General features: G+C 42.9%; 1 protein-coding gene across 2 annotated transcripts in view; it reads left to right on the top strand.

Moving 5' to 3' along the window:
- DDIAS (DNA damage induced apoptosis suppressor) overlaps positions 1 to 19,454 on the top strand; it is a 163,095-nt gene that overhangs the window by 125,390 nt on the left and 18,251 nt on the right. For both annotated transcript variants that reach the window (XM_085623235.1, XM_085623234.1), the window contains exon 4: positions 1,595 to 1,712. In XM_085623235.1, coding sequence (XP_085479361.1) covers positions 1,595 to 1,712 — 118 coding nt within the window. The remainder of the gene's footprint in view (positions 1 to 1,594; positions 1,713 to 19,454) is intronic.

The following is a 19,454-nucleotide window of genomic DNA, read 5'->3' as shown; positions in this document are numbered from 1 at the left end:
ACCACTGCTTTCAAATTACTATAGAACACTCTCCCAGCACACCTCAACAATTGCATCTGCTTTCACAATCCTTCCTGACACTTCCGCTCATCCAGTCTCCTACTTGCACACACATCAGGCATATGGAAAACAAGATCCAGCGGTCAACCCTTCGCCTACATCGCTCCTGAAGCGAGAAACGACTTGCTGCTCTACATAAGAGCCTCCTCCTCACTTCTTGAATTCCGCAAGGAACTGAACATCTGGCTTTTCAAATAGTCACACTAGGCCCTAGGTTTGGCTAGACTCACACCTGCTCAGTGCCAGGATACCCTCTCGGGTGGTACTACGCTCGACAAATCTGCATAACATAATTGTATGAATCTACATAACACAACGATTACCTGAAGTTACACTTGTTTTTGCAGAAATGTACATTGTTTTTTATCTTTATGTAAGTATCAACATTTGAACTGCCTTTAACCCATGGTGTTCAAATCTATGGGGGATAAAGAATCACCTGCCATCCTGTTTAAGGATATTGCAAGTCAAGAAGTTGCCTGACATTATAGAGAAGCGAAACCAAAGGCCGATTTCTTTGAGAAGATCATGAAATTCCGAGGTGATTTGAAATATCCTTTTAATCTAGTCAGAAAATATTTTAGTCCTTCATAATACATTGTCACACAATCCTCCTTCCCACAAAACTCTTAAATCTTTTGAGGCGTACTCTTTCTTAAGAAAGAGATAGTATATTGGCAGACAAGAAGAGTAAAAGTAGAATCTGTAATGTGAAATTAAATGCAGCAAAAAGCATTTAGTAAAAATGTAATGTAAGGCAGATTAAAAGAAATACTGTAGCTCAGACTATATAGTAACATACATGGATTATATTTTCCTGTAAGGATCTATAACGTTAAAAAAGCATGCCGCTATAAATATATATATATATCATCTTCTGACCACTAATCATTTCAGAATTAGGGAAAAGAAGAAATTGAAATTGAAAACAGTTCTTATTTTCATTATGTAACTATGCTCTATGAATGGTATTTCAGGTTGGCTGCTGGCTCTGACTTCACAACCCAACAGTAATAACTTATTACAGTTGAGCAGCTACATAATTTCATTATTACTGATGACTAGAGATGTCGCAACAACTCCACTGTGATTTCGAAATCAGAGGATACCAGGATTGCAGGCTCCAATGAGATGTGGGGGGGAGGGTGATTTATGAGGTACATGTCTAATTAGTAATGGTTAACATGATTCAACTACATAATGTTTTAGTTTATATATATTTCAAATTACGCTAAATGTATTTGCCTCCATTGTATCTAGCTCTCCTAGATATCCTCTGGATATAGCACTATTGCACCTTTGACTTCCAGGGTGACTGAATACAAATTCCTGTTTGGCAGAGAGAACAATTACCCCAACTTCCAACATCAATGCAAAAGGGTCTCATGGTCTCCTTAGCGTTTTGTATTCTACTAGCTGATTAGTGAAATTGGAGCCATTGGTTGTGGTTGACTCCAAGACATGCAGAAAAAGTATTGTGAAGTGTACTTTATGACCAATAGTTAATAGTGTATCATTTCCTCTTCCCTTCAAGGTATGTCCAAGACCTGGCATGTGATTTAGAAGAACTGGAGAGCGAGGCAGCTCAAAACCTCTTATTGCAGGCGATTGAATTTTGTTTTGTTGGAAAAAGCTTCATTTTTGGAGTAAAGGTAATTATTGTGCAGTAATTCTTTGCATGAAACTTGAGCCCTCCTAATACTTACGCATTTCTGAACATACTCCTGTAGACGACCAATGGGATCTCCTGAAGTATTAATTTGCTATCTAATTTAGTTCTCATTTGAGCAAACATAAATTCTTTTGGAAATCTGCACCCTTTTCTTTGCCTCAAAAAAGAGGTCTGATAATGCATAAATATATGTATGGTGGAGTTCGCAGACTGAACATATGGATCAGAACTCCGAATTGAACTGTGAAGAGCTCATGCGCTACTCTGCGAGACATTTAGTAAGTGGGTTTTCAAAGTGCTACCACAAGCCACCATCTGGCTTTTTGTCATGGCTCATTAAACCTTACAGCGTGTGAATCCCTTTCGTTTTAATGGTCCTCCACCCCCTTGCTCTCTGCTCTCACTACCCCCTCCCTCCCTTCTTCTCACTACCCCCTCCCTCCTTGTTAGTTACTTTCACTTTCGCGTGCACTTCTACTTATCTCAGGACTCCGCCCCTTTCTAAAGACCTCTTCCCCCCCCCCACACCTTACACCGTGCGGCCGCGATTACTTTCATTTTCGCGGCTGCCCGGCCGCGAATGCCTGTCTTCCTTCTGTTTATGCTCCTACAACATGCCTGCAGCTCTTATGCACAGCCCGCCTGCAAGCAACGAAGTTCACCATGCAGGAACACATGGCCTAGGTCCTGTGTATTTAAAAACAGAGACCGTGTTGCTTTATCTTTTATTTACCATGGCAGCCGCAATGTGCATAAGTTTTATCTACACAGGTGCTGCACTTTATATTTCAGCACGATACCTGGTGTTGGGGATGTGGCAGAGGCCGGGTGCTGGGGCTTCTCCAGTGCCATCGCTGCTGCTGGTGTAGTGCTGAGACTGTGCTGCTATGTCTCCCTTCACCAAGGTATCATCTGCCCTCTACACACCCTTGGAGAGGGCACCTCTGGTGAGCATACCTTGGGAGCAGGCGTCTCTCCCGGCCCTGCTCAGTCTTTCCTCTCCCAGCAGCATCTATCGTCCAGTGACCACCGTGGGCGCCTCAGTCGCACACAGTCCATGGTGCTCAAGTACACTGCTGGCGAGAAACAAATACACGGGCTTCCTTTCTCCTCAGGTTCCATGTCCTGCCATTGATGTACACAGCGGAGTCCCTGCTCTGAGAAGTGTCTCTTGTTTCGGAGTATCACTCCTTAAAAAAAGATATTTTTAACTTTTATATTTTAACACCCACGCTGAAATGTTCTGGGTTTGTCCACAACAGTTCTCATAGTTTTCGGCAAAAGTAAAAAAAAACATTGGTGATTGGTTATTGACGACTGTGAATTGCCTCAGGCTGAAATGGAAGGAGTGACCAGAGACTTCCGGGACATTCACCCAACAGCAGCACCAGCCTCTCTCGCCTTTAAGCGCTATCAGAAAGGTCGTCAATGAGCTATATTCAGTTGTACAGTAAGGTGAACTTCTCTGTTGACTCTGTGCTTGTTGTCACCAAACACACACCAGACCTGGCCTCTCATAAGTTACTGAAGCTGGCCATGTCACTGACTGTATCAGGGGACCTCTGGGTGGTCTATACTGTGCAGAACCGTAGCGAGGCACACAGCCTCTTCAAGGCAGACAATTATGCCACTCGGATGGTTCTCCAACAACATTTCCTCTCTGTGCCAAGTGAAAGGCGGGTTGAGCGATCCTGATATCTTGCTCCTGAGTAAATCGATTACTGGGGCGATCCGCTGGCCCTAACAGCAGACATCCCAACACTGAGTACTTACGGAATAGAAAAGAAGCCTACTTCTCTCCAAGTTGTCAAAGGAGCCTGCCAGCTCTTCGGTGCTGATAACTTCGGGGGTAATAGCAGTCCTGCCTGGTGACAATCTGGCCAACTTGCAGCCCATTGTCTGGTTAAAAAAAAAATCTGCTCCTTGAAGCCCTAATTGTGATGGTGGCTTCAGTGAAATGTTCGACGGAAGCCTCAATGACTTTGCTTTTTAACAGCCAGCCTTTCGCCTTCACACTCTTCTCTCCACAAGACTATAGCCGTGTTCACGTATTCCTCCTTGTTTTAAAAATTCTATAATTAGCCTCTGTTTCCAAACAGTTCCTTCCTTCCTGAAATGGAAGGAGGTCTCCTGTACTGTGAAGTGAGAAAGGGGACAGGCAGGAAAAGAAGAAACAACCTTTTCCAGGGTGCCTACTATCTAAAAGGAACGTAAATATATGCATAAACCTCACATTTAAAGGCAGCCTTGGAACCAGTACTGACTTTAATTTACAGACTCCTAGGAAACGTTGTGGTTACAAAGTTTTTCTTTATTTGAGAGGTACTGTGATGTTGCCAGTCCAGCAAAGTTGTGCACTAGGTACAGTGTGGGTGAGTATTCATAAAATCATATATTTTGAAAGCGCTGTAAGCACTAGAGTATCTTTTTTGCTCATTTTGTGGCACCTTTTAGTTTATTCATAATACATGTGTTTAAATGACCTACATATTCGCAAAGCTTTCTGTCCCAGGGTGGCCTCATGGCTGTATAAACACACAAGGCATTATTTCCTAGTGCACTAACCAGCGTAGATTTCATATGAGTTACCATCTTATCTGTCGTCCTCTCCGCCTCTGTCTCTCACACTACCTTTTTGCTGCTTACTTTCCAATCTCTCTTTTTCCTTCTCTTTCTCTCTAGCTCTCTGTGCTCGCACTTAATCTTCTCCTCTCACGCTTGCTCTACTGAAGCTGTTTCCTATTTCTATTTGTGTTGTCTATGTCTATGTTCTATTTGTGCTATCTCATTATAACTCACCTCTCTTCCTATCTTATTTCTCTCTAGACCTTGCCCCTCGGGTTGGCACCTTTCTTACCAGCCTACATTTAAAACTGCATGCCAGGCCTCTAAAAACAAGCATTGGCATAGCCAATAGGTCTCGCCTTTGGGACCTTATAACTTTTTAGCCATGCAACAGTTGATGTTATTGCACCAAGGATTTCGTGCTGCATAACTAAATACTAAAACTTGTTAGAAGCTTTTTGACACCTTGCGCCAAACAAGCGCCCTCTCCCGCCTCATTACAATGGTGTGAGGAGCTTTCTTCTTTTTTCATTGGGAAAATACAATCCATCCAAGATAGCTTGGTGAAGAATGTTCAGCGGCCTAGTGTCCCCTACCATCTGCCTCCCACCACTTTGTCCCCTGCGCCACCCGCATTTACTGGCTTTTCCCCTATAACTGGGTCAGATATATTGGCTATTCTTAAAACCCTTAAATCAGGCTCCCCAACTGACCCATGTCCCGCCAGGGTTCTGGCAGGAGTTGCTGAGGTTGTCTACTTAGAAGTAACATCGATCATTAACCTTTCTCTATACACGGCAAGGGTTCCTTTGCTTTGGAAGCAGGCAAAATTGCTGCCACTTCTAAAGAAACCCTTGTTAGATCCACTGCAATCCGTTAATTATCGCCCCATTTCTCTCCTTCCGGCTCTGACTAAGGTCCGCGAAAAGGTGGTCTTTCGTCAGCTTGACACCTTCATCGAAACTTCTGGTGGCCTTCAACCGGCTCAATCCGGATTTAGGAAAACTTACAGCACCGAGACTGCATTAGTGGAAATGGCATAGACAATCAGGGAATGCCTGGACGTGGGCGGCAGGGCAGCCCTGCTATTGCTTGATCTCTCTACCGCCTTTGATACAGTACCCCACTACCTTCTCCTTACCCGTCTCTCAAACATCGGCATTGCGGGCCCTGCCCTGGATTGGCTTAAATCTTTTCTGGAAGATCGCTCTCAGCTGGTCTGGTTACCTCCATTTTCTTCAGTTGCCAGAAAAGTGTCTACGGGAGTACCTCAAGGTTCCACCCTAAGTCCTTTCTTTTCAACATCTATCTGACGCCTCTAATTTTCCTGGCAGAGGAGCTGGGGGCAAAAATAATTGCTTATGCCGACGATACCCAGCTCCTATTTACCTGGAAGGACGACGACTTGTCGACATCTTTGGTTCAGAACTGTCTCTCATCTGTATTTCAGGGGCTTGCTCCTGCCCAACTGAAGTGCAATAAGGATAAGTCAGAGGTCCTTCTGTATGGTTCATTTCCACCTGCCTTTAGAGAAAACATGTGGCCGCCAGACTTCCCTCGCCCTAAGCTAGAGGGCACTTCTGCTAAGAACTTGGGGTTCTGGTTTGGTGAAGACCGCCGATTTTCGGTGCAAATTAAGAAACTCACCGGAGTTTGCTTCGGCACTCTCCAATCACTCAGAAGGTTCTTCCCTCTACTTCCCAGGCCTGCCAAGGAAATGGTCGCCCGGGCACTCATTCTTTCTCGCTTAGACTATGCCAACGCACTATACTGCGGCATCCCTGGATATCTGCTGAGAAAACTGCAGACCATACAAAACGCCACGGCCAGACTTCTATTTAACATCTCCGGAAGATCAAGCGTGAGACAGCACCTACGTGACCTGCACTGGCTCCTGGTGGCCCAAAGAGTGCAATTTAAAGTCCTCACGGTGGCCCATGGAGCTCTGCATGGTTTGGGGCCTCTGTACATCAGGAAGCGGTTCTGCTTCTACGTCCCCAGCAGAGCTTTGCGCTCAGCCGTCCATCATCGGATGACTATTCCTCGATTTCGCAGGTCCCGGTTGGGAGGTCAGTCCATCTCTGTCAAAGCAGCTATGGTTTGGAATTCTCTCCCACTGGAATTGCGACATATTCAGGATCTTGGACTTTTCAAGAAACAGCTTAAAACTCTTCTTTTTAATTAGCTGATCCATACTCTCCACTCCCTTGGGCTTTGATAACTGCACGCGCCAGGACACTCTTGAGTATTTGAGCGTGCTATAAAACCCTTTATAATATAACGTATAACATAACTTATAAGGTCCCAAAAGCGAGACCTATTGGCCCGCTTTTGCGACCTCTAGCAGTCTTGGTGAATATGGGGGCACAGTTTTTAAATTTGCTAAGCAAGGGGCCATCTTGTATAGGCTGAATGCACCCCATGCATGAACGGGTGAAAGGAGCACGCAATAGAAGGTGGAAAACATTTACCTCTGAAGAAATAACAGTTTTCAGTGTGGTGTCCTTTGGTGGAAACTATGCAAAATCTGAAAGCCTATACAACACTTAGGATGTCCATAAAAGCTGCGATTATTAAAATAAAATAAAAACCAACGCTATTATGCTTGTGTATATTATTTATGTTCCGGATCAAGTGCCCATGGAAATGTGCGATTCCTTGTAATGTTTAAAAAACAAATACAGATTGGGATTCTCAACACAACAAATTGCATATTCAAATGCCATGCCCTATGCTCCATGCATGCAGAGCATATTCAAATGCCATGCCTTTGGCTACTGAGCACAGGTTCTGGAACCAAGAAAGGCCACAGGTGATAGCCTGCACTCAGTTACTCATGAAAGGTGTCCCCTATAAGTGGTCCGCAGAAGGAGAGAAGCCTTTTTGTTGTTAAGATTTACACCAGCTCCTGTACTGCATCATCCAGACCCTGCTAAAACATTTGACGTGGAAGCGGATGCTTCGCAATATTGTGTGTGGGAAATGTTATCCTTACAAGTTGCTGATTCTTGCCAAATTTTCCCAATACCCTTTTTTTTCTTCAAAACATTGTTGCCAGCAGAACAGACATACACATTTGTGGAGTGTGAGCGCCTGGTGTAAGAAAGTGGCTCTGTATATACTGCACCAAAGTAAGGTACAGAGTGCACAGTCCCCAGAGGTTTGGCAGAGGCTAAAGTTAGATATAACCTTACTCTCTAAAGTGGTAGCTTGGTCGAGCAGTAAGGCAGTATCAGAGGACCGCGTAAAGCATTTGTTGTACACACTCAGTCAGCAAATGGTCTCACACACTCAAGAACTAAACTCTAGGCCAATTGTTTTGTATATAAAAGTATATAGTAGTTTTATTTTAAAACCAACAATAGGTATCAAAATACTTTCTCAGAATCAAATGCTGTAGTTGTATACTTTCAATAAGCAATATACTTTTAAATGCAATAGTTATAGTTGTTGCAATAGGCAACACAATTCAAACACAATATTAACATTGAGCTCAATGGGAGTTTTTAAGTAAATGCAATTTGTTACTTTGTGTATGATTTTCTTACTCAGGGTTGGTTCTTGGATTCAGCCCTGGTGCATTTCCTCTAAACAGTTGAAAGAAATCGTTTTTGTTACACAGGTGATTTTTAAGGAATATTTGTATGTTTCAAAAATCGACAGTTTGAAGAATGTCTGGTAAAAACCAGGCTATGTTATCCTATGGAGGAAAATCAAGTTATCGGTAAGTACAGTTGTGATTACTTTTCAGGGTCAGTGCTGGGCACCAAGATGCAGCACTGGGATCTCTCCCGATAACAGGTGAGTAATTTCGTTTTCGTTATTCGGCTGATTTTTGGTGAATATTTAAAAGTTTCAAAACCCGACACTTAGAAGAATTACCAAGTGAAACCAGTCAGTGCTACTCTATGCAGAAAAAGTGAGTTATCGGCTTTTAGGTAAGTACTTGACTGGCAGAGTTAAGGTTCTGGGCAAAGACTCGGGGGTCTCCCAGGGTCAGGTAGGTACAGTTGTTACACCCTCAGCGGCACAGGGGCAGCTGGGTGCAGAGAGAGTTAGGCCCAATGTTAGCCTATGGCGGGCAGGGGGCCTTTGGTTAGTGGCTGCTAGCAGGCAGGCCATGCGGCTGTGAGAGCTGGACTCCTGGTCACTCACTCAGGTGAAGTGGGGAAAGAAAATAGGATAGAAGTTGCACTCCCAGGGGCACTCGGGCGGCTGGGTGCAGGGTGCTTTTGAGCCGTCGGGAGCTCAATCTATTTCAATGGAGAAGCTACCAGATGAACACAGGCTGCATGCTCGGGACGAAGATTCTTCAGGTGCGACCACCACTTCGAGAGGTAAGTTGGGAAGCTGTAGGATAGGTAGGCACCCAGGAGTTGGGCACAGGGGGCCGCAGGGTGGCGGGTGCAGGGGTGCCTTTTGGCGTCGGGAAATCTTACCCTCTGCTGGTCGTGGTTGGAGGGGTCCCCGGTTCTGAGGCTACAGGCGTCATCAGGAGCGTCGAGGAGGGTCCTTGGGTGCTGGATTCTTGGTCACAGTCGCCGGGGGGACGTCTTCGTGGTCTTTGTCCACTCAGGCACAGGCCGGGCTCGGCGGGTGCAGAGTGTGCAGGAGTCGCAGTTCCTGGCTGGCACCAAGGGTTTGTTACTTGCTTTGAGCAGAACCACTGCTCGTGGGAGTCCCAGTCTTTTAGAGTCACAAGGCAATCGGGTCCTCCACGGTTTTCGAGGTTGCTGACCACTGGAGACGCCGGGTGTTAGCAGGAGCAGGTTCGAGGGTCGACAGGCCTGTAGGGCTGGGGCCAAGTCAGTTGGTGTCTTCCTATTGTTAGCAGCTGCACGGCAGGTCTGTTTTCTTCTTGTTCTTCTTGCTTGTTTCGGATTTGGGATATGAGGAAGGAAGGTTCAGTGTGCCCCTAAATACTGAATTTAGGGGTGTTACAGGTAGGTAAAGGGCAGGGACCAATGGGTCCCTTCCCTGGCGTGGGTACACCCCCCTATCCTGCCGCTCTCCTGTGGGAGGGGGGCAGTAGCCTGGTCCTGATTGGGTAGGGCTACCCATCTTCAAGATTGCGAGAGCTCGGACATGTGCTTCACCTCGACTCCCCCACCTGAGGGGTGGGGTGGGCAGAGGCTGGCATACCCCCTTTCCTCACTTGGGGTTTCCCGCCAGTCTTCCCTCCAGAGTGGGGGCTAGAACCGCGGGGGACCAGTTGCTGAGTACAGCAAGTGGTCTGGGGAGGCTCACAAAGGTGGCATGCCTTTGAAGCTTCCCCCTGCCCATCCTGTGGAAAGAGATCTAGCACCTCGCCCGGGACGTGCATTGTTGCAGGCCCGTGAGAGCGGATGGCTCTCTACCCAGGGGTCCAGCATCATGTCTACTGGGTGGCAGCCTCTCAGGCAGGACATGGATTGTGGGTTAGGTTCAGGGGGCAACTCTAAGTTGCCCTCTGTCATGCATCTTACATTAAATCCCACACTGGCATCAGTGTGGGTTTAATGTGCTGAGAAGTTTGATACTGATAGAGATCAGGGTATCAAAAATATGCCCACTACCACGGATAGAGTAATCTCACAGTTACACGCACATACATTCATCATACGCTAGGGCCCATTTCACTAACATACGCTCAAATACCCTACCAGCAATAAACCTGTGGGAAGAAAACTCCTAAACCACCCTGCATCTATATCTAAGCGATAGGACCTGATTATAGTGGTTGTCCCTAAACATACTCTATAATCTATACAACAATAATCAAAAATGAACACAATAATTGACAAGAAAGAATATCCAACACCATGTTTTAAAGTTATATTGCTTTATCTAAAATTAGTCAAAGTAAAATCAATCAGAATAAATCATTTTTCATAATTACCTATTCTAACTAAGTGTCAGAACGGGTCAGGACCAGTCTCCCGGTAAAGTCTCTCTCAGGACAGAGACCTCAGCATCAAACCTCAGCAACGCGTGAAGGTGGCCAAAAGAGTGGGGAGAGCCCTCCCTAAACTAACAGTTTTTATAATGGAAAATACAATAGAAACACACATAAAGTTGGCTGAATAAACTGTATCACCGAGCAGAACGAGAAGGAAGAGATGTAGCTTTGCTACATCTGGAAATCTCCGCTCAGGAAAAGTCACAAGGCATAAACTACGGAACAGGAACCAAGGAAATAAACATGTAACACTTTTAATCCGATTCCTCCTCGGCCATCGAGCCACAGTTCAGAGTTTCCCTCTAAGGCTCCTTTGTCCTTTGAGAAAGCCAAGGACACTTTCACTTTACTTGGAGTACACCCAAAGCTGCTGCCGTTCTCATGGAAAATTTCATAGAAGGACTATGGTCAGTTGTCTTTGACCTTCTTCCAGCAGGGGTCTCTCTTGCCACATCACAGAAATATTCACTCGAGGCCAGGCTCTCAAATCAGCCATCATGGATTAGGCCTCCATAGGCCACAATAGACCATCTCAATTTAAAAGAAATAAAAACAACGTTAATACAACATAATGATTAAACAGTGTTAACCCCACTAATACCCTTATGTGTATGCATTTATCTAGCTTTGTGACATAAAAAGCATTAATTCAGACAGCGTTTTGTGCTCAAAATAAATAGCACACAACAACGTTTAAACATGAAAACTTGCACGTTATTGTAAATACACAAACAGCACAAATAAGCTAACCCTCATGTAACCTTCTCTCGTGTTAGGACAAACAGGTTGATTAGTAAAACATACTTGCACAAGACAAATAATTAATTGTTAATTATTAATAAAATTAATAAAACGCATAGACATGCCAGAGCTTCAAAAGCCCCAGAATTTTCTAAAAGAAAACTCTGCTCCAGCAATCCCCCCTTTGGTGATTTTATCACCAAATAAACCCAAAAAAAAAATTAGTGAAAATTTAGTCCCATTCTAGGAAATCAGAAATGTCTCTTCCCTTAAGACAACATTAAACACCAGTCACTCTTTCATCATCTCTCTTTGTCTCTAAATAAACACTCTCCCTCAATTCTTCTAGTTCAATCTCTTCTGGTTCTCTTTTTGAAATTTTCGAATTCTTGTTTTTCTTTTCATTTTTCAATTTCTCTTTCCCTCTCCTGTTTTTACAACACACACACACCAATCTTAGTATCAGTAAAGCAACAATTATACAAGACAAAGGAAACAATATCCTACCTATAATAGTACTACCTATTTTTGCAATTAAATCCTTAACAGCTATCATTTTATTAGCTAGTTTAGTCCATAAACTTCCAGTTTCAAGTGGTACTAATTCTTCATGCAAATCAGTAATATTTTTGATATAGACCTTCAAGTCTTTACTTTCGTCAGGAATGTAAGTGCAACAATGTTGAACTTTCAAAATTCCACAAACTCCACCCTCTTTAGCCAAAAGAATATCAAGGGCAAGTCGATTTTGCATAGACATGGCACGTACGGCACTTAATTCCGTATTCACCAAAAGAAACCCTCCTGCGGTATTTGTCGATAAGCGATCAACCACTGTGGACAGTTTCCGAATTCCATAAGCATTTAAAGAAATTCCCACTGCTGGAATTAAAACCCCAAAAATGTCACCCACAATTTCAGACCAGGTTTCTCTCTTAAAACGTATTAATATATTAATGTCTTCTACATCTTTCACTTTATCCGTATGAAAAATCTTAGGAAAAACCAGGCCCACATAACATGTGCCATACCAATGGTCAGGCAACTTGTAATAAGCCTTGTTCCCACACACATAGTACACTCCTGGAAAAATCGTATCTTCTCCACCTCTGAAACCCCAACCTGTCGCAATGAAGTATGTATCATGGCACTCACTAGTTCCCACAAAATATGTATCATATTGGGATTCCCTTCTAGTAATGCATAGTTTACCCTTCTGCGGTGCATCTAGAGCCAAAGTTGGACTAGCCCCATTCCTCAATTCTTTTCCCATCTCAATGTCCCAAATTGTCTCACTCACTTCATATTTTCCCCCTTTCTCATGCATGTTCATTCTCCTTTCCTCAACCATATCCAGGAAAGCTTTCTCCTCTCCTTTCAAACTGCAAGTTAAATTATTCCTAAAAATGTAATCTAATGTTAGTCCTTTTTCTTCAATAAAAATCTCACCAAAAGTGTTAGCTTCTTTAGCTGGATTCAGCTCTTTGTTCATTGGCAAGTGCCCAAAAATACTATCTCTGTTAGACATCTTATAATCTACTTTCCCTAACAAATAAAAAACACTACTTAAAATACTACAAGAAATACCATATGTAGCTGGCAAATGGTGATAAGTAACACCCTCAGAGACGGATGCAGGTAATTGCATGCAGACATAGCAATCCCTTACTTCCATTGTCTTCACATATTCATATAACAGTTTAGAAAAAACATTACTAGAAAAATTATTAATTGACCTGTCTTTGTGTATGAAACTACTACTTCTAATTGGAACTACTTTTTGTGAATTCTTCTCTACATTAGTCCTGTTTTCTGTATCCATTCCAAATTCTACTCTAAAAGTAACTAATAAAATTAAAATACCCCATAGAAGCATTAATAATCCAGTACAACAGCAGCACATTTTGCACCACCTCTTTAGAAAGGCACATCTATTTCTATTCTCCTCTATGTTAGCCATTTTTGTTTAGCTTCTACTACTCCACTACTATTTGAACTTCTTCAATTCTTCAGCAACTCTTCAGCCTTCAGTTTATCCAAATGATCTCCTTGTTCACTTGATCCAAGTAAATCCTTCTTTCACTCAGTTTGGATACTTGTCATTTTTCACTTCAATTTCTTCAACATCAAATTGTATCAGATCTCCAACGTTGGAATCCTCGGTACTTGACTCTTCTCCAATGTCAGTCAAAAGTACTTTCAGAATTTCACCAGTATCCTCCTCAACCACTTTTCTCAAGACCACTTCCGGATTATCTCGAGTCACTGTTTCTTCTTTTCCTTCTTCAGACAGTGTCACATAAGACCATTCCGGTGATCTGTACTTTTGGTTGGGTCTTTTAACTCTTCTTATTTCTACTGGTTCTTTTGATTTCTTTGATTCTTTTTCTTCAGCTCTTGAAGTTTGACTTGATACTTCATTCACTTGTTCAGCTTTTGATGAATTTGCTCTTATTACTCTGTATCTCACCCTTTTCACTCTGTTGTTAGGCCAACGATCTCCTCTCACAACCTTTTTCGGCCTCAATTGTTTAACACTCTTTTCTCCAATCGAAGTTCTCTTTCTCAGAACTCGACCTTCTGTTTGTTCATCTTCATCATCTGTTTCAAGTGCCTCTTGTTTCCGTTTCCCAGTAGCTTTTCTTTTCTCCACAGATTTTTCCACCACTGTTTGAGACTTCCCTACTTCTGTCCCTCCTCGGGTCTCCGACACGCAATCTTCTTGCTGTCTACCTGTCCCTTCACCTAGCTCCTCATCAATGTTCCCTACACCTCCTCGGGGGTCTTCCGCAATCTGTCCCTCTCTATCTTCTTCTGACCCTGTTTCTTCAAGAATAATCTCAAGTGGTTCTTCAATCTCTTCCTCTTCTGATTCAGGAGTGGGCTCAATGTGTTTTCTTTTTTCTTTTCTTTTACTCCCACTGCTACTTGAAACTTCAGGCTCTGTAACAGAATTCGATTTTCCCTCTGATACTCGCAGTGAATCTCTTGAAGCTCTCTCTGCTTCTTTTCTCACTGATTCTGTATCTTCAGTATCTTCACCATCACTAGAATCTGACTCTTCATAATACTCTTCACCAGTTCCCTCTCTTGGGCTTGGAACTCTCAGAGTATGACTCGCATGTACCCAGTGCTTCACTCCAGCACACTTTACTGCAGTCGTCGTAGTCAGAATAACTTGTCTTGGCCTTCCCCACCTTGGAATCAAGCAATTTCTTCTTCTGTGCACCTTAATCCTCACCCAGTCACCTGGACTCAGATCATGGGCTTGCTTCTTCTCAAGTGTGGTAGCTTCTTCTCCAATCTGGTGAAACACAGAATGAACTGCGTCAGCCAGGCCTTTACAGTAATCCAAAATCATGTCATCAGTTATTGACACCAACTTATTCACAGGCACGAATGCATGGCGCATAGCACGTCCCATGATTATTTCATGCGGGCTCAAACCAGTAGTTCTATCTGGAGTAGATCTCATTGTCATCAGGACTAGAGGTAACACATCTGGCCATTTCATGCCAGTGGCTAAACACATTTTTCCAATTCTATTCTTGATTGTGCCATTGATCTGCTCAACCACACCAGAAGCCTCTGGTCGGTATGCACAATGTAACTTCTGCTGTATTTTCAATGCTTCACAAATCAAACCAATGAGTTCATTTTGAAAGTGTCTACCTCTGTCAGACTCAACTGTAACTGGAAACCCGTACCTAGGAATCCACTCCCTTAACAGTAACTTTGCCACTGTTAATCCATCATTTCTTCTGGTCGGGTAAGCCTCCACCCACCTTGAAAACAAACAGACTACCACCAAAACATACCTCAGTCTGTTCACTTGGGGCATTTCAATGAAATCAATCTGCATTCTTGTAAAAGGACCTCCTTCTCTGCCTATTGTCCCTAGACTCACCACTGTCTTTTTCCCAGTGTTAAATTGCTGACAAATTAAACACCTTTGACAGATGCTTTCCGCAATTGTCCTAAACTTTGCATTGTACCAGGTTTGTTTAAAGGACCTTACCATCGCGTCCCTCCCCAGATGCCCCTGGCCATGATACATCCTTGCCATGGATGACAAAATTGAGTTTGGCATCACTGGTCTGCCATCTCTGTAGACCCAAACATGGTCTGTTTCTCTTGGAGCACAACCTGCTTTAACCCAATCTTGTTTTTCTTCCTCTCCTGCCTCATCTTGTAACTGCTTTACTTCATCCCACGTTTCTAGGACATTAGTAAACATCACAGAAAGGAGAGACATTTCCTCCATCCTACTCCTGTTAATAGATTGGTTGGTTTTAGCGCAATATTGCGCCACATCGTTGGCATACCTGTTACCAACAGTGATAAAATCGTCTCCTGAACCATGTGCGGCACATTTTACAACCGCTAACTCCTTAGGCAGCTGTATCGCCTCAAGCAATTTTCCAATAAACCCAGCATTCTTTATCGGAGTTCCACCCGATGTCAAGAAACCTCTTTGTAGCCACAGTTGACCAAAGTCATGCACCACTCCAAATCCATACTGACTATCAGTCAACACGGTTGTTCTCAAGTCTTTCCCAATCTCACAAGCTTTTGTCAATGCCACTAGTTCAGCAACTTGCGCAGATTTCACTCCTTTCAATGGTGATGCTTCCATGACCTCTGAAACTTTGCATACTGCATATGCTGCACATAGCACACCATTATCATTTCTCAGGCATGAACCATCCACAAACAACACATGGTCATTCTCAGGTAAGGGAATATCCCTTATGTCTGGTCTCGGTTTTGTACAGTACTCAAGCACATCCAAACAATCATGATCATCTTCCATCTTTATACCCACATTTTCAATATCCGGCAAGAGTGTCGCTGGATTTACATTCACACATCTCTCAAGAGTCACATTTGATGCTCCCAGAATCACTTTTTCATACTTAGTCAGCCGACTATGTGACATATGCTGAGTTCTGCTTCTTGTCAAAAGAATTGCCACATTGTGAGGTACGAATACCCTTACAGGATACCCCATTATGATCCCCTCACTCTGTTCCAGGCTTCTGCATGTCGCAGCTACAGCCTTCAGACAACCTGGTAACCCCACGGCTACAGTGTCAAGTGTCGATGAGAAGTATGCAATAGGCCTTCTCAATTGCCCATGTTTCTGGATTAACACTGAAAGTGCACATCCATTTCTCTCACTGCAGTACAGTTCAAATTCCTTTTCATAGTCAGGCATACCTAAAGCTGGAGCCTCACACATTTTAGTTTTGAGCTCTTCAAATGCTGCCAATTGTTCTGCATCCAGATTTAACGGATCTGTCATTTCACTTTTTGTCAATTTAATCAATGGCTTTGCTATCAGGGAAAAATTAATTATCCACTGACGACAATAACCCACCATACCCAGGAACATTCTCACTTCTCTCTGGGTCTTTGGAGCTTTCATTTCTCTGATTATTCTGATCCTGTCAGTAGTCACTTTTCTCAGACCTTTTTCAATATTATGTCCAAGATAATGAACCTCTTTCTTGCAAAATTGCAATTTGGCTGGAGATACCTTTAACCCTCCATCTGCCAGATGATTCAGTAAAGCTATGGTATCCACTTCACAAGCTTCACGTGTCTTTGATGCCACAAGTAGGTCATCAATATACTGTACTAGCACTGAGCTCTCGGGCATGATCAGACTTTCCAACGATTTCTTCAATAACTGATTGAATATCGAAGGACTCTCCGTATACCCCTGTGGGATACGACACCATGCTAAAATACGCTGGCCAAACCTAAATGCAAAAATCGGCTGGCTATCATGATGCAATGGAATTGAAAAGAACGCATGACACAAATCAATCACTGTATACCACTCAGCATCATGTGGAATTTGATACAGAATCACTGATGGATTTGGCACAATAGGACAACATGCCACCACAGTTTGATTAACTTTTCTCAGATCTTGCACGATCCTGAACTTGCCATTAGGCTTTTTCAGTCCCATTATCGGTGAATTACACGGACTACTCAGTAGTTCTCTCAGAACTCCCTGCTGAATCATTTTCTCAATTATAGGAGTTATCCCTTCAATTATTTCTGGTGTCATTTTATACTGAGGAATGTTAGGATATGTAATTCCCTCTTTCACTGCAATTTTCACTGGATCTACATTATTCATCAATCCCACATCTTCTCCTGTAAAATCCCAAACTGCTCTTTTCACTGTGTCTCTCAGCACTTGAGGCAAATCCTCCGGATTAAACACAGCAAATGCACCAATTAATTCACTTTCTCTATTTTCTAGAGTCATTCGGTAGAAAGCATCATCATCTGGTGTCTCAAAAGCTATTCCATCTGGTGTACAAAAAATTGTACAATTCATTTTACACAATAGATCCCTACCTAACAAGTTCACTGGACTCGTGTCACAGACAATAAATCTATGCATGTCTGAAAATTTCCCTATTTGTACTCTTACTGGTTCAGTAAGACGTGTCTTGATTTGTGTATTGGCTACACCAACTACTTGGATTGCTTCATCCGAGAGAGGAAGATTTCTAACATCTGTTGACCTGACAGTTGATCTCGTCGCACCTGTGTCTACCAAAAAAGTAACACTCTCCTCATTTATTTTCCCATCCACAAATGGTCCTGCCTGGTCTATTTCTAGAGTTGCACCAAGTATGCACTCTTCTTCCTCTCTTCGGCACCGTCAATAATCACCTTCAGACTCACTCCCTTCACTTTTTAACAAGTACTGCTGCACTTTGTTAGTACGTCTCGGTTTGTTTACCTGCTCATCATTGAAGAATCCTGAATCCTGATTGTACTTTTGTACCCCTCTATTCTGCGGTAAGGGCGGTTTTGGCTCTTGACTCTGCTGTCTCACAACTTTCTGTTGTTGTTGCTGCTGGTTATTCCCATCATTCTGCACCTGTTGATTTAAGGATTTACCCTCATTATTCACTAATGGTGGATTAGGACATTCAGATCTCCAATGTCCCAGCTGGCCACAGTTGTGACAAGGGAACTTTTTCTTTGCTTCCTCAAGACTTCCCCTTCCTTTTCCTGCAAATCTCGGTCTATTTCCTCCATTATTTCCTGGATTATTTGCCTGTTCCACTAACTGTGCTTCCTGTCTTTCTGCAACTTTCACTTGTGCCCACATTGCTTTCTCTTTCAGCTTTCTTTGTTTTGCTTCAATTTCATCACTGAAATATTTTGCATGTCTCAGAATTTCATCTACTTTTTTACTCTGCCAATCCACTGTGTGTTCACGAATTCTCTCACCAATTTCAGGTCTAAGACCATATACAAACCTGTATACAAAATGACTCAAATCCTTGTCACCCAGGTGTTCATCTCCACTGAATTGTTTAAAAGCCAGTATCAGCCTTTCGTAAAAAGCATGAACTGATTCTTTTTCTTCCTGTTGTGTTCGATCTATCTTAACCCAGTCTGTCTCTTTTGGAGGAACTTTACTCTTCAGGTATACCATCACCTGATCATACTTCCTCATCACTTCTGAATCTGGTGCCCCTGTTCTTGAATCTCTTGGATATTCCTCAGTAGGCCAACTTACAACTATTTTACACTCAGTCCACAAGTCTGCTGGAACAATTATATCAAACAGACTATTCAGGTCAACCCACAGCACTTTTGACAATTTCACAAACCTATCTACCTGCCTATACCACTCGACGGGCTTTTCTCTCAATCGAGGGAAATCATTCGTGAATGATAAAATATCCTGTCTGGTCCATGGAACATGTACATATCCTCCTCCAGGTATTTCTCTCATAGGATAATTCTCCACTGGTTTCTCTTTTTCTCTCACTGGAAATGCTGAATAAGTTGTTCTATCCTCGGATTCCTCTCTTTTCTTATACCACCTATCCTTCCATTTTTCAACATCACCCCATCTACGCAGTAATGCCACCATTTCTTTAATCTGTCCTATTCTACCAGAAGTATTCAAATTTTCAATGTCTTTCTCAGTGAAATCCATCCTGTACGTTTTCTGTAAAGCTTTTACTCTATCAATGTCAACTCCTTGCTCATTTGTTATTGCTCTTAGTCTATCATGTGTATTTCTCGCTCTCCATGTTATGCTCTTGCACATAAACATTAATTCACCATCATGATGACTCTTCAGGATTTCTATTGGAACTGTTCCTGTCACAAGCTCTTCTAATTCTATACGTAACTTAACCACATCAATAACTTGTGAATCCTTGTCCTTTTTCTGTAGAACCTTCATCCAATCATTTAAATCGTCAACTGTTATTTCAGCAGTTTTTCTTACTGGAACCACTTTTTTCTGCGGTTCTAAAATCGGCATCCCTGAACAACTAGGTTCACTGACATCCAATAGTTCACTACATGTTTCATGTCTGGTTTGTCTCAGGTCACTTCTCCCTGTCCTTTTTTCTGAATCTCCTGAAGGACCAACTGAATTTGTCGATTCATTTGCAATATATGGAATTACCAGTCCATTCTCAC

Source organism: Triturus cristatus, chromosome 8 (genome assembly GCF_964204655.1).
Source record: "Triturus cristatus chromosome 8, aTriCri1.1, whole genome shotgun sequence".
Taxonomy (NCBI): Eukaryota; Metazoa; Chordata; class Amphibia; order Caudata; family Salamandridae; genus Triturus; species Triturus cristatus.
This window is presented reverse-complemented; position numbering and strand designations above follow the sequence as displayed.